A 23,793-nucleotide genomic window follows, 5' to 3' on the forward strand; every position below is an offset into this window, starting at 1 on the left:
CAAAAAGCAGTTAGGGAGAATGAAATAAAATATGTGTGAGAGATGTAATGGGCTGCGGAGAATAAATAAAGTATGTAATGAGAAAATACAGACCCTAAAAACATTGTCAAAACTTTGGGGTAATGAAAGAACAGAGGGTGTGGTGAGGTTCTGAAATACATTTTTGTGCAAGTGTGTTTCGAGTATGTAGTACTCACTGTATAATTGGCACATAACGGATTGAAGGCGTTGGTCCCGCAGATAAACAGTCCACCCTGCCGGCTGAGCAGAACCTTCATGTAGTTACGGCACTCGTCCTAAAAAACAACATCATGAGAAAAAGAAGAAAGTCATTTGTCTCCTAAATCAAACTCTTGAACGAATTCCCCCTAAGAATGACATCACATTTCTCAGCACTTTCAATTTTATTCCAGGGATTGTTTGCATCTGTACAAACAATTCACTTGGCAAACCATAGGCACGCCACAGTGAGTCATTTGGCTAAACCTCGGTTCAATTGAACGCACATGTTTGAGCTCTGCACCTGTGAAGGGCTTTAAGAGATGTGAAATAGAGATGGCTTATGTCATGCTCCCCCACGTGCTGCCCCCCACCGGTGTACCCCGCGTGTGCCCGCCAGCGTGGCACCATTTGATGGGCAGCAACCTGTGGGCAATAGGGCTACATGATCACAGCAATCTGTTATCGGATGAAGAGAGAGAGAGTGAGGACGTGTGGAAGAAGCCGGAGGGGGAGAAGTGGGAGTGAGTGTTATTCCAGATGCTCAGGTCCTCACAGGGTTCTTGTTTTTCAGTGGAGAAATGAGGAGAGAGAGTAATAGTATGTGAGAGAAATCATTACTATCTAATTTAATTTCCTTTTTATTAGTTTTTTTTTATTTTACTTTAATTAAATTTAAAATTATTTAATTAAACATTTGTATTTTCTAATTCTACACTTTATGATTTTGTTACATACATGACAAAAAATCCTTACTATGTAATTTAATTTCTTTTTGTTGGATTTTTTGATTAAAATTTAATTCAATTACCTACATTAATTAAATATTTGTAATTTCTAATGTTACTTTGTATGGTTTTGTTTGTTCATTTAAAATAACAGCTGACAAACGGCACATTAAATCACATAAATGTCAGCCCACAATGCATTGCTATGAGCATGCCTAGCCTGTTTATGAGTCTCTCTGTAAGACAGATGCTTTTTTTTAATCATAACGGCATTGTGCGTACTAGGTGGTGTTGTGATGCAGATGTATCCTGTGTGTGTATTTGCGTTTTTGAGTCTCTGTAGGAGCCCGGTGCACGAAGACCCCATAACTCTACTCATAAAACTGATTCGATAAAATTCCTCCAAGAGTCCAAACGCTTGGCACGGCTCCTGGTCTTCTAAGCGATAAAGTACATCCCGTTGATAAACAACAACGGCCTTCTCATTCTCCTCCAGCTCTTCAATCACTATCACCTGGTCTTTCCATTTTCATCCCCTCATTTCATATTTTCAAAGAGGCCTGATTCATTTACACACTATTCATTAGTCCATTAGGGGGTTCTCTCTCTAGTGCTGGACGTCCTCTGCACCATCAACTGTCCTCGACTCGGTGTTTCACAATGGTTCTTTCCTCGTGCCTTTATTTTTCCTCTTCTACTACCAGTCCAATTATCCCTTTATCCTTCCTCTTTGTCCTTCTATAACCCACCCTTTCCACTTCAGCAGCATTTCTCCTCCAGACTGTTCTTGTCTCTGCTTTTCAATTTTTAGTAATTTATTAGCAAGATTGTTGCCAAAGCATCAAAACACACACCCAAAAAAAAAAGAAAAAAAAAGAAAAAAAAAAAAAGAAGTAGAATAAGGTTTGAGAGGTTTTTAGTATTTCTGTGTGAAGTCACAGTGAAGGAGGTGAAGGTCTCTGTCTCGAGCTCAAGTAAAGTCTCTTTTATTAAAAAAAAATTCTTCCCCTCTCTTCGATTTTATACCCTGTTCCTGCATGCCATATTTATTCCGCTTACAGGACCTTGACTATCCCTGCAAATTCTCACTGTTGGTGTCAAGTACTTAATTATTTATACCGGGTCCCAGATAAGTTTACCACCCAAGCTTGTGTGTGTGAGAACCTTAGTAAAAGGGCGTTGTCTTTCTGGCAGATGTTTTTTTCTAACAGATGCTGAGCTGAACAAGTGAATTCCTCCTCTGTCTCTCTCTTTCTCTTCCTCTCTGTTGAGTCTCTAGACATGACATCTACACCAACACCGCACATCTGTGTAGAGTACTCCCTACATTCCTAGATCACTGATATCTTTATATCTAAACACATTCCTTCAAAATGCAGTCCCACAATAACACCATAAACCATCAACAGACTGACAGTGCCTCATAATGTGTCCAAACCAGACGTCATCAGATTGAAGCTTCCAACAAGTCATAAGTTTAAAGGGTTAGTTCATCCAAAAAAAAAAAAAAAAAAAATTCTGTCATTAATTATAAACCCTCATGTCGTTCCAAACCCATAAGACTTTCATTCATCTTTGGAACACAAATTAAGATATTTTTGATGTTTTCTGTCCCTTCATTGACTGCCTTCGCAACTGAAACTTTAATGCTTCAAAAGTTCATAAAGTGATCGTAAAACTAATCCATATGAATTGAGTGGTTTAGTCCAAATTTCTGAAGAGACTTGATCACTTTATATGATGAACAGATTTAATGTAGTCTTTATTCACATATAAACACTGATCAACGTAAATAAACAGAGGCTCAACCGAAACTGCTTGACACGTGAGAACAAACCCTCAAATGTGCTGCGTAACACACAAGAATGAACCTCATTGGTTCTCGTACGTCAAGCAAACATGTCTGAGCTTCTGTTTACCACAACTGATGTGAGATGATGACTGTTTATATGTGAATAAAAGCCTAAATTCAATCTGTTCATCATATAAAGTGATTGAGTCTCTTCAGAAAATTTGGACTAAACCGCTCAATTTATATGGATTAGTTTTACGATCTCTTTATGAACCTTTTGAAGCGTCAGAGTTTCATTTGCAAAGGCAGTCTATGGAGGGACAGAAAACTCAGATTTTATCAAAAAGATCTTCATTTGTGTTCTGAAGATGAACGAAAGACTTACGGGTTTGGAACAACATGAGGGTGAGTAATTAATGACAGAATTTTTGGGTGAATATTAAATATTTAAATATTTAAATATTTACTGCCAGTAACTGCAAGCAATGAACAACAGAACATTGTCGATCGCTTTCTATTTTTGCGATTAAAGCTCATTTGTTTTTGATCAATGCTCAGTTTTAGCATCGCCAATGATGGCAGTGTCCAACTCTTGCTGAAAATGAAGGACTTCGTTCAGCGTAATGTCACATATGGTGTTACACAGCACGATCAACTGCCTGGATACTGCACAATTCTGCACATCATTATCAACTAAGAGTGTAACTCATCTCGCGGGTGTCCACTTAACCACTTCAGACACTGTTCCTCATAATAAAAGGGTCATATTTACAATAAACAAAACTAACTCTCAGAAGTTTCCATTACATGCTCAGCTGAGTCTGCGTCTCTAACCATGATAGGAGAGGGAATACTGCAGAGCTTTGAGAAGGAAAGAGCAGAAGAAAGTTGGCAGAGACCTCTTTTTCCCCTCAATCTCACTCTCTCCCATGGCAATATTGTCATCTCTAGAATTCTCTTTGTAATTGCAGTGACAGCAGCCTCGGTCAGACAGGGACCACATTAACAGCAGGGGCTAAATTAGTGCAAATCTGCCAGGGAACACAGACTATGGTGTTGTGTTTATGTAGGATGTGTATGTTAGCTAGAAAAAGGATTGACTAAGAAATAAAGAGATGGACAAAAGTGAGGAGAAAATGATTGGAGTTTTGTGTATGTGAAAGAGAGGGATTGTGTGTATTTGTGTTTTTGCTCTAGGGCTAATCCACGCCCCCTCACACACTTTGACGCTGATGGCTGGTGAACACACCATGGGCTATCAACAACATTGAGAGCAGGCTAACTAAAGCAATCATGGAGCTTAAGGATTCAAAAGCTTGAGTGAGAGACAGTACTGTAATCAGGACTAGGGATTGGAACGTGCCCTAAAAGTGTGTTAAACCTATACAACTTAAAATGGACCTGTCAGAGCGCAAACCCAAATGAACACAACAAAAACGTAAGACCAAAAAAACAACAATAATAACAAATAGAATGCTAACAAAGTAAAGATGCAATTAGCCAGTGAGTGCTTGAGTGGTTCACTTGGATTCAGAATTCAGATTTAGAGCAGTTCAGAATTCAAATGCAGTTTGGATCCTTTAGATTCAGAATTCACATTCATAGTGGCTCACGCTCACTTATATTGAGAATATACAAATGCACCTTCAACTAAGAATTCAAATTCAGAATTTAGGTTCAAAACGGTTTCCAAACCAGATTCAGAATTACATGCAGTCTATTTAAATTCAGAATTCATATTCAGTTTGGATCCTTTAGATTCAGAATCCAGATTCAGAGTGGTTCTTTTAGATTTACAATTCAGACTCAGAATGTTTTTTAAATCCAGAATTTATAATACGTTCCGAATTCACATTCAGTTTGGATCATTTAGATTCAGAATTCAGATTCTGCATGATTATTTTACACACAAACATGCAGAGAACATACTGAGCAGATTTAAAGCGTTTTAGTTGGGTTCTTTGTAGAACCCAAATATTTTCAATTCAGATTCAGAGTGGTTATTTAAAGGGCTGGTTAAATGCGATTTCACTTTTTTAACTTTAGTTAGTGTGTAATGTTGCTGGTTGAGCATAAACAGTATCTGCAAAGTTACAGTGCTGAAAGTTCAATGCAAACGGAGATATTATCTTTTAAAGTTATGGCAGTTTAATGCCTACAAAAACAACCCGTTGGTGGGTTGGTGACATCATAAACCCTCAAAACACGCCCCTGGGAACGCGCAACAAAGTGGGCGAGGCCATGTCAAAAGATAATAGAACCCATTACAATCTGTGATATTTTCTACACTGGATGCGACGCTGAAGACAGCTTCCAGAATCTACACGAGTTCAACGCTGGATGGCTATTACTGAAAGATGAAGCAGTTCCCACTTTAAAAGCAGAAGCTGCTGTTTATTGGCTTAAAAAACTGTAAGTACATTTTATTCTTTGTACATGTCTTTTAAACCTATAGTTCTGTTGCTATTTTTGGATGCATCAAGGACATATACAAAGAGCAACTTGTTTTTGCTTCGCTAGCCAGTTAGCTAAATTCTAGTGCATACTTCAACTAATGCCAACAAACTTCTATGTTCATAGACAAGCAGTTGTTCATGCCATAAATTAAACGCTTCCTTTACAAAAATGCGACTACTCAGTCATGTATTCGGCTACAGTAAAGCTTTATCAGGATAAAACTGTATATTGAAAGCTATCAAACAGCAGTGACAGCATATCTAAACACTTTGACACAAATACTAAATGAAATACCATTCATAAACGTCCTTTAAAAGTCGCGATTGCGATTGACTCTTCATCTGGGTCTAATTCGGGCTCAATCTGATACAGCAATATAGACGCTATTATTTTTTATTATTTTGACTGAAGCAACGGATGGCAAGGGGCGTGTCGTTTCCGGACGCTTCAGCGAATCACGATACACTGGGCCAGCTACCAACCTGCTAACCAATCTGAGCACATTGCGTATTTCGGAGGGAGTGGCTTCATAGAAGCAGGAAGTCAAATGCGCCGTTCATATGACAGTGGAAACAGAGGTGTAAAATAAACGTAAAATATGAAAAATACAGCGTTTTCAAAAAAACTAAGCATTAAGACATGTTAAACTGCGCCCCAAGAACACAATAAAGCCTAGAAAAAAAAACACTTAACCACCCCTTTAATATTCAGCACATCCATGCAGGTGTGTAATTGGAAGAGTAGTGAGCTGCATCAGCACATTATCGGTGAAACAATCTGTCTAAGTGTTGTCAATCATAATATGTCCATAAACTGGCATAGAATTTCTTTTCTGTATGCACTGGCTGCACCCCAGTTGCCTTACATTAAACCAACTCCAGAGTCCTTGTGTGTGTGTGTGTGTGTGTGTGTGTGTGTGTGTGTGTGTGTGTGTGTGAGAGAGAGAGAGAGAGAGAGAGAGAGAGAGAGAAGGGAAGTGACTGCATCTGCATTCATCAGAGATTCAAAATGGCCTCCTGCAGATCCAGCTGAAAGGGGCAGAGATGTGGAGATTGAATTTCCCTCCCAATTACAGCCGCGTGGCCTCTTAGATCAGCCGTGCAGAAACATTTAATTACCAAAACCAATTACCCTAGTGGCAAATGTATCACAGTGAAACACGCAAGGACTCACACATGAGGACTAGAGGACGCTGTGTACGGGTGTACAGCGAGCGTTTGTGCAGACGTGTGTGTGCGTGAGTGTGTATATCAGTGTCCACTCAGCGTGAGATCTTGGGTTCTGTTTAAGAGCTTGTCTCGTCTCTCGTTCATCTCTGCATGACCTCTCATGTTTGCAGACTTATTAACTATAAGAGGGTAATTCTCTCCCTCTCTCTCCTTTCCCTCCCAACAACACCTCTTTCTCTTGCCCTTAATTTCTTTCCTTTATTTTATAGCTGACTCACCTTCTAAAGATGTTCACCCCCAAAATTAAAATTATGTCATGATTTACTCATTCCAAATGTCATCCGTGTCATTATACGGACCATGTAAGGAGAGTTTTTTGAAGAATCTTCACACAGAAAAAAAAAAAACCACTGACTTGGCTGACAAGGACACCAAAAATTAAGTTTAAATTTATTCACTGTTCATCTGCCCCTCAAGTGAAATATTAATTCAAGAATTAAAGTGTTATTTATTTCAGTCAAAGGAAGAAGAAAGTAAATTATACAGGTTTGGAACAACACACGGGGTGAGTAAAAGATGACAGAATGTTAATTTTTAGGTGAACCATCCTTTAACATCTTTCCTGTCCACTCTCTCTCTTACTGATCCCTTCATTCCCTCATCTACTGTATGCTGGTCTTTCTCTCTGTCTTTCCATCCATCCCTAGGGCAGACAGGTGGGAGATCAGCTCGCTTTCTCCATTCCTTTGTATGTCTCATCTCACTTGCTCTCTGCTGTGCTTTTGTCTTACGCGCTCTCACCCAGATTCAATGTCAGGTGTCACTTTCAGTGTTAAATAAGTCGTTTTCTCTCTTTTTCCTCTCTTTCTCGCCTGGAGGGGATTAAGTCATCCTTCACTCTTCCCACACAGACACCTTTCAATAAAAACTCCCTTTCACTCTTATTGAAGTCAGACAAAATACCCAGCATTCCAGAAGACGAAGCAGAAAGGGCGTGTGAAAGGAAGATATCTGCAGTGGTCATGCGTGGGCAGTTGTGGGGACCGCTGGCAGCTTTTGACACCCCTCACTATTTTGCACATAGCACAGAAAATCTGATTTCCTGAAAATTTGCTACAGGCAGCTCTTGTAATGGTACCTTAGAGTATGAGCAGGGGCACAAATAATGTGACATATATAAGCATTTAACATGAATAAATGTGTGTTGTTGTTTAACAGTGTGTTGTTGATATTAATGTTTGTTTGTATGGGTCAGGTTTTGCCTCAACTGCAGAGACCAGCCAATGTAGGTTGTACAATGAAAACAGCTCAATATGCATAATAATGTCTGAATAATGAAAAATAAATAAAACCATAAATTTAAAAAAAAATAATAATAAAAAATTATATTATAGATATAGAAATAATAGACATACAAATGTGATGGCTATCTATCATTGCCCAAAAATTAGCTTACAAAAACCTTTATATATATTTTATACAGTATATACATGCATGTTAAAATATATGGGTAAACAAATATAAATTTATATTTATACAGTATTTGTTTGTTTGTGTGTGGTCTTGGTAAACACTATGTTGTGGGGACAAAATGTCTTCACAAGGATGGCAATACCAGAAATCTTTGACTTTGTGGGGACATTATTATAAATCATACTAAATTATGTTTTTTGAAAATGTAAAAATGCAGAAAGTTCTCTTTTCCCCATAAAACATGGAAACCCTACATGTGTGTCTGTGTGCGTTTATATAAATATATACATTTAAGTAAATGTGTGTGAGAATATCCACTCACCTCATGTTTTCCCTTCATTCTACAGATTCTGATGTCATTTTTGTTGGATTCCCATGCCCTCTTCTGTAACAGAAGGAACTTTAGTAATGAGTGACTGTTCATTTCCAGCACAAAGTATATGTATAAGCACGTGTGTGTGTGTGTGTGTGTGTGTGTGTGTGTGTGTGTGTGTGTGTGTGTGTGTGTGTGTGTGTGTGTGTGTGTGTGTGTGTGTGTTTCCGTTCTCACCTTGCTGTAAAACATCTCTTCTCCCACCACGTTGTCCAGCTCCACTCGGAAAAGGTCATCTCTGACACGTAAGCACAGTGAGAGAGAAAGAGTGAGAGACCACCACAAAGCAGTAACACAACACTGAAAAATAATCCTCTTCTTAATCAGAAAGGTAAGAATTAATATTTAAATATCTTAAAAAATGAAATACATTTACTATTACCTCATATACCACAATTAGATTTAGACTTAAAACAAGAAAAAACTAAATCATTTAACGAGGCGTATGCTTAAAACAAGAAAAATAAACCTCACATCAAGATCAAACATCATTTTTTTTGCAGTGAACAAATATCTGAAATCCAAAGACCTCAACCTCACACACTGAAGCATAATGTGCGTTCTTCAATTGTTTAACAAATTGATATTACATTCTTGTTCCTACATGAATTCACCCAGATCTGCAGTCTTAGTGCAAACACTCAGTTAAACGATTCACCACAGCCCGTCCTACATTATCACGATTCTTTGCATTATGATATGCCTGATTTCCCCTCCATAATTCATAACCCACCCCCACACTGCATGCGTGTTGCATGCAGCTCCTCATCTTGAACACAGCATCCAGTGCATTGGCACTTCCTGCAACCACTTTAATAATCTTTCTATAACCTTGTGGCATCTATTAAAGTCTCTATGAATCTGATCTCTTTTAATCAAGGCGTGTTGGGTGTTATAGAGTACTGTGGTTTATGCCTGAATATTGATCAAGGACTAAGAGCTGCCATGCGGCCCGAAGAGAGAGCCAGAGAATTTCAAATCTTGTGATTCTCTCACTCTCTCTTTTTCCTTCTGAAATGTTGTAATCTGTGAATTTGCCAAGCTCACAGACTAGCCCATGTTATTGCAGTAGTATTGATCTTATCTTTCACAGACTTCCATCTGCATCACTGCTCTGTGGACACATCAACAAAAATGTAGACTGTGTGTGTATATGTGTGTTCTTGAAGAGAGTCTGATGAGACGGACTATAAATTATTCAATCCCTCTCTGTGTGGTTTGTTAAAACGAATCCCCCTTGGCCATTCCCTCTTTGAGCAGGGCGGCCCCTAAGTGCCCTGGTTAAAATTATCATACACTTACACACTGCTTGCCTTATTTAGAGAGCACAAACTTTAAGCAGACACAATAATCCAAGCAGTAAAGCAAAGCAAGAGGTCTGTTTGGAGTTCAACAGTACTGTCACATTTAAATGAATATAAAAACAGGCTTTATATTACACAAGGTTACCAAACAAAACAGATGGTTTGGACAAGACATGCAGACCATTGGCAAGAACAGAACAGACAGGGGCCAGTAAAACTCTTTTTCAGTCCCTCTGTTTGTATCTTTTCTGTTCTCTGTCTCTTTCTTTATCTCGTACACAAACTCTACTTTTTATCTTCTTTCAAAATTTCAATGCAAGTAACTCAACTTGCATAGTGTGCTATGGAGACTTATTGTTATGTGAATTTAGAGACATCACATAAAAATGCTGGATGGAAAAAAAACAGGCAGCAAACAGGATACAGAATTGCAATTTGAAGGAAGGAAGTAGAATTCAAATTCAAAACTAGTAAATTATGTCAAGACAAATTTTGATTGTTGGCTTAAAGTCTTGTTCAATGGTTTTGGATGGATGGATGGATGGATGGATGGGTGGGTTGACAGAGTAAAGCCTTGTTCAATTGTTTTGAAAATACAGATGGATGGATAGCTGGCTGGCTGGCTGGCTGGCTGGCTGGCTGGAAGGATGGAAGGATGGATAGATGGATGGGTGGACATACAGAGTAAAGCCTTGTTCAATGGTTTTGAAAATATGGATGGATAGATGGATGGATGGATGGATGGGTGGATGGATAGATGGTGGATGGGTGGATGGGTGGATGGATGATGGATGGGTGGATGGATGGATGTATGAGTGGATGGATTGATGGATTGATGGATGGATGGTGGACAGACAGAGTAAAGCCTTGTTCAATGGTTTTGAAAATACAGATGGATGGATGGATGGATGGGTTGACAGAGTAAAGCCTTGTTCAATTGTTTTGAAAATACAGATGGATGGATAGCTGGCTGGCTGGCTGGAAGGATGGATGGATGGATAGATGGATGGGTGGACATACAGAGTAAAGCCTTGTTTAATGGTTTTAAAAATATGGATGGATAGATGGATGGATGGGTGGATGGATGATGGATGGATGGATGAATGGATGGATGGGTGGGGATGGATGGATGGGTGGATGGATGTATGAGTGGATGGATTGATGGATTGATGGATGGATGGATGGTGGACAGACAGAGTAAAGCCTTGTTCAATGGTTTTGAAAATACAGATGGATGGATGGATGGATGGATGGATGGATGGATGGACGGACCGACAGATTTGAATTTATTCAAATTGCAATTCAGTAAATTCCTCTTCCTTTCATTCCAATTGAACTTCCTGCCTGATGTGGCCAATTCATTTTAAATTCATACTTGGCAAGGAAGATGATTCTTCAATTGTGAACTTTGCACAACCCTAGCAATAAACTGAACAATTCAGAAATTCCAAGTTTTTACTTTCCAAGAGATCAGAACTGCAATTTTCACCTGGCAGATAAAATATAAAACTCAAGTCATATCTAGAGACCAGAAAATCAGAGACCTGGCATGGGTTCTTTTGACACATCTTACATGGCAATGCCGCAATGCATTGTCATTTTCTTTAGAAAAATTAAAAATCTAGTTCTTTTTCTTACCTTCTATCCTTATTCAGCTTTCCCTATTTGATTTCATCTCACTCTATCTATCTTTCTCTCTCTGGTAGATTGCCTGAAGGACAAAGTGCTTTGGCCACCTTTACTGTATTATTACATTACATTATATTTATGCATTTGGCAGACACTTATCCAAAGCGACTTACATTGCATTCATTGCATATTTTATCAGTTCATGCAGGACTGCTGAGAGATATATTATGCAGTACTGTGTGTTTGGTACAATACTATGCCCTTATTCAGTTCTGCAAATTTATGACCACACTGACGTGCAAAAAGGGCCTGAGAGACGCAGGATCTCTCATGGGGGGCCTGACTATATTTAACACATAGGAGACAGCTAAAAGAGTAAGTGTATCTGTCAATTGCAGCACTACGGGAGAAGCAGGAGGTCTCACACCATTCGTCCCATGCCCCACGGCATCTGTGTGGCAGCCCTGACGGCAGCTGAGTCCTTCATTTCTCTGCACCAGTAGAGGCCGTACGTCAGTCAGGCGGTGTTTCCATGACCTCAGAGGTCAGCCGGAACCTGTCCCGCACCGTTAGTGACAGGTTCGAGGGTAGAATGTGTTGAGTTTCACTCCTGAGCTTAATTGAAAGACTTGACCTCTCGATGAGGTCAAACACAACGAGGTGGCTGAGGCTTGATTTAATGTGACTTAACCAGGTCGCCGCTGGCAATCCAAGTCGCCCTCCTCTAGTTACTCGGAACGTTAATTATTTATACAGATCACAAAAGAAACACCTCATTTGTCTTATAGGTGTATTTATTTATTGCTTTTCCCCCCAAGTCTGAGGCTAGTTTGCAGTCGAGAAATTTCTGGAGGAAACCAAGCATGTTTAAAAAAAAAAAAAAAAAAAAAAACTTCTGTCCTCTCATCCATGACCAGGTGTGGCACAAGTTAATACTGTGAAGGGGTTGAGAGGCTGGTCGCTTTCTTGGGGCACGGTCTTGAGCAGTTATGCTAATGCTAACAGGATTTAACCTGTCTGTACCTCTTATCACACTTGAGCATGCCGTTTCAGACTTTATTCAGTCAATCCAGGCTGTCTATATCCTTGACTTGAAACTTCACTGACTCTCTCTCCCGCTTTCCAACACAGCATTGCCTCCTTTTTATTTCACTCGGTGTTGCCGTTATTATTGAATGCTCCCTTTCGAGTTATCGGCTAAATAAATCTCCTTTTCCACAGAGGTCATTTTCTGTTGGCTATGGCAAACACCTCCATTTACTTCAGACACTGATAGGTACATAAAGTTTGCTGACTGCACACAGAGAGGCTTGAATTTCATTGAATTACGCCGGCCACAGTTGTGCCACGTTGGAAAACGTATGCGAAACAGTTGCTCAGTTCAGAGTTGAGCTTCTTTAGGCCAAAAACTTCTGGCCTTTTTAATGAGAGACTCCAGTCTGGGCATCTAAAGTCATGTGGCGCTTTTGTGATGTATATATTTTTGAGGTTTAATTTTTGACACGGTCGAGTGGGCAGGTCATTTCCTGACACGGTATGAGGGAATTTATTAGAGTATGACGCCTCCCCCCTGGACCCCTACAAATTTTGGTAACTATCACCATATGTTTGAACTCTCCCAATGGATGTGCCAACCATTTTTGGGAAGTATGCTGCAAAAATTCACAAAAACAGCTTATTTTTCTAAAGCGCCAAACCTAATGAGGTTGTATTTTTGTTTATCTATTCCTAACCCCGGCTGCTGTGAGGTAGGCAAAAAAAAAAAAGAAAAAGAAAGAAAGCAAAAACATCATTAACCCTGTGACCTCTTTAAAGCACCACACTGGCCTAAAATCCTAAAAAAAAAAAAATACAGGTGTCGAAGATTTACATTTATAACCCAGTACCACCACAATAAGAAACACATTATGTTTATTAAAGGGACAGTTCACTCAAATTAATATTGTCTTCATTTACATTTAGTCTCATGTCATTCCAAACTTGTATGACTTTTTCTGAGGCTTACCAAAACTATTTTGAAAAAGATATGATACCTTAAATTATTACTTGAAATGTTCAAACTACTATGATTTTATAATTCATAATATAAAGTAATTTAATTAAAAAGTAAAATAAAAAAATACAAATAAAATACAAATAAATAAAACCAAAATTATCATCATGTGACATTATCACACACAAAAAAGATATTTTTAAGAATGTTTCAACTGTTTTTGTCCATACAATGAGAGTCAATGGGGTTGAAAACAATCATTTTTAAAAATATCTTCTTTTGTGTTCCAGAGAAGAAAGAAAGCCAGATTTGCAACAACACAAAAGTTATGAGTAAATGCTGGCAGAATGTTAATTTTTAAATGAATTATCCCTTTAAATAGCTTTGAAAGCTGTTTAATTACCATCTACAAGCAGCAGCAATTCAGACTCTTGATCTCAAAAGAGATTGTTTTTGAATGTCACATAATTTACTTAAACACACATCTCCATGCAGGTAATTACAGATGCCGATGTAACAATAATTACAGTGTACGCCCAGGGTAATCAGCATTTTTTCACACCCTACCTGGCTCCGATGTAAAGGGTACGGTTGACCTGCAGAATCCTCTGAATGTGTAAGGGCTCCTGTCTGAGAGATGAGCGATGGGGTCGTCCGAGAAACACAGGATGCCTTCTTACCACTAAGGGAAAAAAGAGAAGAAGAGACAGTGAATGATAAAGGGAAAGGGTTGACAGAGGGTTGTATCATCTTTTCATTGCACTTATGGGTGTGAGTGAGGTGATCCGTTAAGGCGAGAGGCGTTCGATCACTTGCGAGTCACACTTGAGATAAAAATGTTGACAGCTGCCTGTGGTTGCTCTTCAGTGGTTTTCACAGATAAAGTCTGTCCTCATCATATGTTCAGCCTAGTCGAGTAGTGTTGTTACCATAGGCGTAAAATGTACTGAGAAATTGTACTTATCCTGAAATCTGTTCCCTGAAATATTTAATCTTTAAATTCATCAAATTATCAAATAACTATCTGGTTTTACAGTATATTTGAATGCAAGAAAGCTGTATCTGGAAGTAGGAAAGCATCTAAAATGTAAATGAATGGAAAAACTATAAATAAACAAAATGGCTTTATTAGCATGTCATTCTACTTTCTTTACATGAAAATATACAGCTGCTTTAATCTTTTAGGAATTATCCTGAAACCTGTTACCTTAAACTGTTACTTGAAATGTTTAAACTGTAAATTCATCAAAATATCACAACTATAAAATCATATAGTTTTTTGATATCTGAATGTAGTTGCATCCAGAAGGAAGAAAGCAAGGCAAGATCAGGGATAAAAATAATACAAAATTATGTAAAATTAGAGTAAATAAAGTAAAACTAAATAAACAGTAGATAAATAGCTGAATTAGGGCTGCCGATTAAAAACGTTGAATAGATTAATTACAGTGAAAAATAACGTGTTAAAATTAATAACGCATTTAACGCACTTACCCCATCTGACATTTCATACAGTTGATTGATGATGAAAATGATGCAGAGCAACAACTCACTGCATGATGGAGCCAATAGAAAATAGTTAGAATGTCCCTAAAATTCAAGATATGGGGCAAATGCCCGTTTTGAGTTTTTGTCCCATATTTACATAATATGATATAGTTAAGCTATATCACACGAGCAAGGAGTGCAATGTCACACGAGTGCTGTTTTGAATTCTATGTTGATCAAATTTCAATATTCTTCAATATTTCTTGCTGAAGCTACTTTTTGTAATGTCTATTTGATGCTTTACACAATAATGACTTTAAAAGTATCTTTTGGGAGTAATTTCTCAGCCAAATTAGATTAATTAATCTCCACATCATGTAAATAATTTGATTAAAAATTTGAATCGCTTGACAGCCCTAAGCTGAATTGATCTTTTAGGACTTTTAGGAAGAGGGTACCTAGTTCTCGATCATAACGATGCGGTCACATTTATTGTTTGCTATGAAATTTCCCAGGGCGAAAACCAAATTTCCCAAAATAATACATCACTATAGTTATGAAATACAATTACTCAAGTACTTTACACCCCTGTTTCTTACCCGTCTTGTATCTGTTCCTCTCTCAGTATGTGATAACACCCTCCCTAGAGCTTCCTGCAGCTCCCTGTCTCTTTATTACACTAAGCATTATAAAGCCCTTTGCTTTTCTCATCTTTCACCTTAGACAGACATGAATGAGTTAAGCTGGGATGCATGGAATCAATATTATTGACGTGTGATCAATCACATGCCTGCTCTGCATAAGAAAGTGAAAGCTGAGAGCCTGACAGCACAGACGGGATCCAACCCTGATCCTGACTGACTGCATGTGAAATGGAGACATTGTTACCTTCAGTGGGGATGAAGTTCAGAGGTCCCGGTTCCTCAGGGAAGACCGCACACACCAACCGCAGGAGCCAGAAGAGCCCGATGAAAGGTTTGGCCACAGTCGTCATGGTAGCGGAGCTCCGGCACTATGAAAGGAACATGCAGAAAAGAGTCAGGTGAGGTGGTGATCTAGTAAGATTTCTGGTCACATTCTCTTTAGTGAACAAAACTAGCACTCTAATAGACTCTAAAGCATCTCTATCATCACCCCAGAGATTAAGATCAGCAATTAAGTCATCCACCAATAGAATTTGTGTCAGTCAGCCATAATGGTCCAACCGATGTGGTGTGTCACAGAACTGTCATCAAAGACACAGGACCCAGGACTGAACTGCCTGGACTCCTAACAAAAGGGCTTCACACTGAGCCAGAAATGGGGTGGGGGGGGTCAAAGCATGTGTGAGTGAGAGGCTCTGTTTAAAAACCTAGAGCTGTGCTGGTGTCTACTGCCTACATAGGCAGCATCTTAACTGAAATGGACATAGAAATGACTGATTTGAAATGCTATACATGAGAAATATACTATAGGGATTTTTAAAAAGTGTTTTGTGAAAGTTATAAGCCATGAACCAAATCAACCAGCTACGAGGTGAATCACAACATTACAAACTTTGATTTGAAGCAAAAAAGTATTTAAAATAAATTTAAAATAAAATAGTATTTTAATAACGGAAAAACCTAGAATGCCATGAACTACTGCGAATGGCAATCAAATTAAAAACAACAAATGAATATAAAACTATAAAGTATTCTTTTGGCATGATTTGATTGTCACGATTCTCTGATTGATGGAAAAGAATCATGAGTAATGTAGTTTTTAACCAGAAATACCGCTGTTAAATGATTATTTGAAAAAAAAAAAAAAAAAAAGTTGAAATAATACAGACTGATGGCTTCAACAAGAGCATAAACCATGGATAAACAATCTTGTAGCTTACAGTAGTTTTGTTTTTTTAAGGTTTATAAATTGTTCAAAATCAGTTTTCCTATGGAGAAAATGAATGAGATTTTTTTACTTCCGGAACCCGACTGTTGCACACTATAGAGTTTGGTGTTACCACATGTTGTTAAGCTAACCAAGGTTGCCAGGTTTTCACAACAAAACCCACCCAATTGCTACTTAAATCCTGCCCCAATCACGTTTCATCGCATTCCATGTTATCCATGTTATTTAGGGTCGTTTTAACCCTCGGACATGACAAACAACATGCGGCAACAGTGTAGTCCAATTCCGTGGGAAAAACGCAGACTTGGCAATTCCAACAATGACATAATCTAAAAATAATCATAAAAAAATACAGCACACACAAATAATTGGTAAAATAGTCCATTTTGATTTGATTTAACAATAATCCAATTTTTTATTCAGAGCTGAGAAGTGTCAGTAAAAATCTACATTACTTGACTGTGACCATCATCTTGTCTGTTTCTTCACCCGATGCCACATTTACATTTACGCATTTGGCTGATGCTTTTATCTACTGCATTGAAAGCATTTTTTTAATCAATTCAGTTCTCATTTCTACACATAATTATACGCACATATAATGCCTTAAAATGCTGTCTACTGTAGGTACTGTCACCAAGTTTTTTTTATTACAAAGCTTATGTGTGCCTGCATATGTAGGCGCTTGAAAAAGTTACCACAAGTAGAGATGGACTTTTTAAATTGGATCCCTGAAAATAGGCAGGTATTATATTTTTTCAGAACTTCTGCCCTCTTGAAAAAAGATGGCAGAAAGAAAGATGTGATGGAAACACAAATGTCACTCAAATTAAAGTGCAATGCAATCTATGTGGAAAATTACCTCTGCACTTCAGAGAGGCACAGAGAAGCTCTAGAGAACTGTCACAATAGTATTGTCTGTAATAGTCTAACGTAATGGTACTGTCTGAAAAAGGGATTTCAATGGACAGATGATACATGTATGATTGTGTGTATCGTTTTCTGGTTTGAGAGACACCAGCACCATTTTAATAGCTCGAAAAAACATGAGTAAAATTGATGCATCTAGTCGATACACACTTCAAATGTCAACCAAGAAAAATGCAGTCAAATCCTTCCTGTTGTTCCAAACCTGCATGACTTTCCTTCTTCTGTGAAACACCAGAGAAGGCATTTTAAAGAATGTTTTCACTGTTTTTGTCCACACAAGGAAAGCCACTGGGGTCCAAAATATCATTGGAAACCTTTGACTTTCATTGTTTGGGGGTGGGGGGACTGAATGTACTTAAACGACATGAGGCTGAACAAATAATGAGAGAATTTAGATTTTTGAGTGAAATATCCCCTTTAAACTTCAATAATTATCTACTGTGCTTTGATTAAGTCAGAGGAACAGATTACAAAAAAATTGAACAATTTGACAACATAACAAAACCATTCTGAAGAGAACATAAACCAGAATTTATGAAAAGGCACAGCATGCTTTTCATACCTAATGAATGTTCTGTACAATGAACTGTTGTATTTGTACAAAAGAACGGCTGGAAAACCTGGGAAATTACATGCCCAGTTGTCATATGTTTCTGATATATTTTCCACTGTGGTCAGTAGTTTAAATAGCATGAAACTCAATATAAGAATGAATAGTGCTCAGCTATCTCTCTGCTTGAGTGTTAACAAGCTGTGAACATTTGCTTTGAAACTTTAGTGGAAATGCAGTTTGTTACAGTCACAGTGCAAACATAAACAAATCAGCGTCAGTTGAGCTTTTCGGCACCGCAGCGCTAAGATGACACGTACATGTATTAATATCTGACAGCCTCAATTTCTTTATTCAAAAAAACCCTTCTCATTTTCCTGTGGCTAAGCACCAACTGAGTTACACAATGCAAAACAGCCAGCTCTCATTTGTCAAAGCGTGGCCTTGCTGTCCAAAACGCACACATGTACATGTACGCACACAACTACATCCATTGTGGGCCTATTTCTATAGTGAAATGACTTGTGACGTTTTATCAGGGCTAACTATCTTTCCAGGACATTTCTAGAATTCCTCCTATTGAAGTCTGAACAAGGCCGCCCCACACACTAATAGTTCAACACCCAATGCAGCAAATTATGTTCAACAATAGGCTTACATGGAGAAGAAAAAGAGAAAATGAAGTGAGGCCAATTGGGAAATGGAGGCAGACGGAACAGGATAGCTAAAACTAGAAGACGCTGCCATAAGTCGGTATCAGTGATTCTATTGTCTTGCTACAATTAATCATTTACGAGTATGCGCCAGGCCTCACGCATTTAATTAGCATAATTAGAAACTCTGAGCTATAGAGTTTCAGGGGACGGCAAGCTAAACAGATGCAGAGGGGGTGAAGTAAATACAAGCTTGGATATAACTTACACCATCCCACTTTTAATTATGGCAAATGTTTTGTGGTAGAGTTTATTCAGATAACATGATTGGTCCATTTACGTCATACTAACATTCAATGCTGTCCTAATAAAAATAGGGATGGGAATCTCGTGATTCTGGACGGTTCAATATATTTCTTTTTTTTTTAATATTTGGAAAAAAAGTCTTTCAATTATATTGCCAAATGTCAAATGATGATATAATTTTGGTTAAATAAATAAATAAATAAATTGAATACAATACTTACAAAATGTATGTTTATATAGCCTTACATAAAAAAAAAAAAATCTAATAAAAAAATTTATTCAAAAAACTGACAAAACTAAATCTTTATTTACACGTTATCTTATGATCAATCAGTCAGTAACTATAATGATTTAAATTACCATGACCCTTACAACACAATACAGTAACAGTGCAAGCTGTATGCCTTTGATTCATTAAAAAGAATCAATTCAAAGACTCACATTTACCATTGTATGACGAATTCTGGTGGGCGAAATCCAGTGATTTCAATAGGAATCCATATATTACATCACTACACATTTGACAACAGACAAAGGACCTTTTTTGCCAGTGAAATTGACTGCACATCAAAAGTTATTTGTTCAAGAATTTCTGAAATGCTGGTTGTGCTATATGTGTTTGACTCAATAAAAAGAACTGACTTACAAGAATCAATAGTTCAGAAATCAGACTGCACTAGCTGCGCTGTATGTGTTTGATACACTAAAAAGAATTGACTCATATGAGTCATTAGTTCGGGAATGAGATAAACCGGTCGCACTGTATGTGTTTGATTCACTATAAAGAACCAGCTTAAAAGAGTCTTTTGTTTAGGAATCAGACTACAATGATTAGGTATACTTTGCATTTCCGAAGAATGCACACGCAAAAATCGCTATCGGAGCTGGATGGCCTGGAAAGAATGCCATTGCTAAGTCAGCAGGTAGTCCAGATCCAAACTCATGCCATTAGCTGAGCCAGTTAACATTTCAGAGAGCTTGAATCAGAGCAATGTTCAAAAAACCCACAGCATTACAGTGTTTACTCTCTTAGGAAATCCTACATACAAAAACAAAAAAACAAAAAAAGAAAGACTTTAACACTGAAAAAAAAAAATTAAACTAATAACTTAATTAATATTTGGCTCAACCAACAACAATAGGATTCACATTCCTCTATAGAGCTACTCCTATCAATGTAATTACTAACGTTTGAGAAGGTAATTATCTGAATGAGGTCACTAAAGATACCGTGAGAGGAGCCTGATGACCGACCATTGAAAAGCTGTTACTTAAGATAACAAATCACTTAGTTAATCAATAATAGCTTGGTAGCGTAGGCTGCTTAATGAACTCTGATCTACTGCCAATAGTCTGAGGAATGATTGGTCAATTGAGACCACAGAACAATAACAGAGGAAGTGACAACTCAAAGCTGGAGATCACGATGAGTAGCTGCCTACCGGAAAGCAGGTGTCCATGCTAATGTCAAGATGCATCCTGGGAATTTCAAGGACACTGAACCTGGTTGAAATTCAAATGCTTTGTGTTTGACTTCGATTGTTATGAGCCCTATTCTTTGCCTTTAAAAGGCATACTGTTCTGATGATATGTATTCTGGGTAAAAGAAGAAAGGCACTGATTTCATTACGGACCCCTGAGGGATTTGAACAAGATAAATCATCTAAGGATTTGAGAGCAAACTTCATTTATGTGTGTCCCAGATAAAATACTGATAATGAGTGTAGAGAATGGCATTAATGAGAGAAGTGATCAGTAATAAAAAGCTGAATTAACGCATACATTATCAGACCCGAACGATCAGAGAGAACAGAAATTAAACCACTATCTGACATTTGCTTCTAATTTGTGAATCTGAAGGTAAAGAATGTCTTGGTACATTTTAACAGCTACAGCATATAGTCTATAACGGATCGATTTCACTTGCATAAGGCCCCTACAGAGAGCATATTTTTGCTATGGGAAACTGCTTCACGGCCTGGCCTTGACCTCTGCTAAAACCCACACTGTGACCTCATGTTATCAGATTTGCCTTAAAGGCTCCAGGATGCAAACCATGTTGATCCACCATAGTCAACATCAATTTTTGCCATCTCAACAAAGTTTTTGTTTGCACTTACAGTATGTGCACTTTCAATGTAATTACAGTGTATTTACCAAGAAAGTATTGAATAATACAAGGGGTTAAGATTAGGTTTAGGGGTAGGTTCAGGACTAGACCTAGTTATTACCCAGTAAATGTAATTACTACGATAAGTATGTACATGCAAAACAGGACTGTAAAAATAAAGTAAAAGTGGTTCAACCTTAATATTATAAAGCGATGAGAATACTTTTTGTGCGGCAAAACCCCCCCAAAATAAAGATTTTTCAACAATATCTGAGCCGATTTCAAAACATTGCTTCTAAGCTTTACGAATCTTTTGTTTCAAATCAGTGGTTCGGAGCGCCAAAGTCACATGATTTCAGTAAACGAGGCTTTGTTACGTCATAAGTGTTTCGAAATTTCAATAGTTCATGTGACTTTGGCAGTTTGATATGGGATCCGAACTACTGATTCGAAACAAAAGATTCGTAAAGCTTCGAAGCAGTGTTTTGAAATCGGACATCACTAGATATTGTTGAAAAGTCGTTATTTTGTTTTTTTGGCACACAAAGTATTCTCGTTGCTTTATAACATTAAGGTTGAACCACTGTATTCACATGAACTGTTTTAAATATGTTTTTAGTACCTTTCTGGGCATTTGAAAGTGTTAATTATCTTGCTGGCAATAGAGGCCGCACTGAGCCATCGGATTTTATCAAAAATATCTTCATTTTGTGTTCCAAAGATGAACGAAGGTCTTATAGGTGTGTAACGACATAAGGGTGAGTAATAAATGACAGAATTTTCATTTTTGGGTGAACTAACCCTTTAAGCAGAAGGAAGCAAAATACAAGAGAGAGAGAGCAGGAGAAAAACAAAACAGAAGTAAGGTGGGGGAAAAGCAATTTGGAAGTAGTATCGGAAGACGTAAGTTGAATATGTAGAAAAGGGCCAAAAAAAATGTCTGGAATGCTTTCAAAGCAGTGAAACCGGAAGAACCCGGAGCCAAGAGGAGGCTGATTCCTTTCCTGAATATACCCTAAAATCCTGCTCCAGTGACCCGAGACGGTTAACCTCCGTCTCGGACCCCTGGGGGAATGGGCCAAGCCAAACAAAACCATATCAGAGCCCGGCAGCCACGGTCTGGACTGCCATTCAGTATTTACTACCCTGTTTCTGGATAGCATGACGCCCAATTCACTCTCCCATTCTGCCACAACCATTTTAATAGGTTGTTTTCCAGACACAGTCAAAGCCCGAAGCCATTTATCAGGGCAGTTTAAAGCAGTCCGATGACTCCAGTGCTGATTTTTTTGCATGGTGGAAGAAACATGAAATTAAAGATCTACTTAATGGTCTATGCACGTCAAAGACCTAGTCTCACATTATAAAGATACACTGCATCATTCCCTAACTCCTGACAGGGAAGAGATATGCTCCAGCTCCACACGGATTTCCCATGAAGCAGTAATCCTGATTCTGAATTGATGGAGTGTGGCGTCAGGTTGAACCAGCAGAGCAGCACCTTCTCGTGCAGAGACACCCTAAGCTATTTTTCACTCGATGCAGACACGAAAAACATCCAGACAAATACAGCAATCTACAAAAAAGGATGAATCAGGCTGGTGCTACACTATTGCACACACACAAACATCAGGAAAAGGGGAGAACCGTAGACAGATGCTGCTTAACAGCTTTGGCGAAAATATACGAGAGCTAAATGAACAAACTGTGCGCAAGCTAACAGCTGGGGAAATTGGCTTTTCTCTGGGTCAGGCACCACTCCAAGACGATGGAATTGTCTTTCACCATTAAAACCACAGATTTCATCTGAGCTCTATTCACTTATACAGACTGTTTGTTAATCAGTATTAACAAGTGATGCAAAATACAGCTTACAGTTGTGGTTGACCCCAGGTCAGTTCTCAATACTCCAACAATATCATACTACACCATTTGTCTGTATTTTTATGGGGTGTATCATGCGAAATTTGGAGTCGGATTTTTAAATGTGTAAATGAAAGAAGTCTCACTTGCTCAACAAGACTGTATTTAGTTGATAAAAAAAGTAAAAAGAAAATAAAATTATTGTGATAGTATTGTAAAATTTAAAATAACCGTTTTCTATTTTAATATATTTTAAAATATTTTTTTTCCTGTCAATTTTCATGATTCTTCAGAAATCATTCTAATATGCTGATTTGGTGCTCAAGAAACATCTCTCATAATTATCAAATTTGTTATCATTGTCTTTGCTGCTTAAAATTTCTTTGGAAAGCATGATTCAATTTAAAGAATTCTGAAAAAATAAAGTTAAAATGTCTTTTGTAACATTATTACTGTCTTTAGTGTCTGCCACTTGTGATAAATTCAAAGCATCCTTGCTGAATAAAAGTATTCATTTATTTAAAAGAGAATTCTTACTGACCTTAAAACTTTTTCAAATCACACACTGAAATTGCTATATACAGTGGAAATGAAAGTGAGAAAGTGATACAGTGAGAATGAAGGATCTGAAACTGGGAACTATGTGTAATATTACATATTTTACAAAGGATTGTGACTCTATTCAAGAACATTTCAGTCTACTGAATACACAGAGTCGACGGGTCATGCGTTTTAAGTCCTGTGTTTTAATTCATCTCAAGGGCAGTAAGACTTTAAAATAGAGCTTTTAAATGGGCAAACATCATCATAAACACATCAGAGGCAATAGAGCAGACTGTGGCAAGGTTGACCCCTCACCCGGCTGAAGGCTTCATGCGCTGTAA

At 37.9% G+C, this 23,793-nt stretch overlaps 1 protein-coding gene across 2 annotated transcripts in view; it reads right to left on the bottom strand.

Annotated features, from left to right (window-relative positions):
- Nucleotides 1-23,793, bottom strand: part of sema6bb (sema domain, transmembrane domain (TM), and cytoplasmic domain, (semaphorin) 6Bb) — a 213,439-nt gene that overhangs the window by 57,093 nt on the left and 132,553 nt on the right. For both annotated transcript variants that reach the window (XM_048208825.1, XM_048208824.1), the window contains 5 exons: nt 15,514-15,637; nt 13,705-13,819; nt 8,389-8,449; nt 8,161-8,223; nt 198-296 (listed from right to left, as the gene is read on the bottom strand). In XM_048208825.1, coding sequence (XP_048064782.1) covers nt 198-296; nt 8,161-8,223; nt 8,389-8,449; nt 13,705-13,819; nt 15,514-15,619 — 444 coding nt within the window. In that variant the 5' untranslated portion in view covers nt 15,620-15,637. The remainder of the gene's footprint in view (nt 1-197; nt 297-8,160; nt 8,224-8,388; nt 8,450-13,704; nt 13,820-15,513; nt 15,638-23,793) is intronic.

The sequence above is a fragment of the Megalobrama amblycephala genome, linkage group LG12, assembly GCF_018812025.1.
Source record: "Megalobrama amblycephala isolate DHTTF-2021 linkage group LG12, ASM1881202v1, whole genome shotgun sequence".
Lineage (NCBI taxonomy): Eukaryota > Metazoa > Chordata > Actinopteri > Cypriniformes > Xenocyprididae > Megalobrama > Megalobrama amblycephala.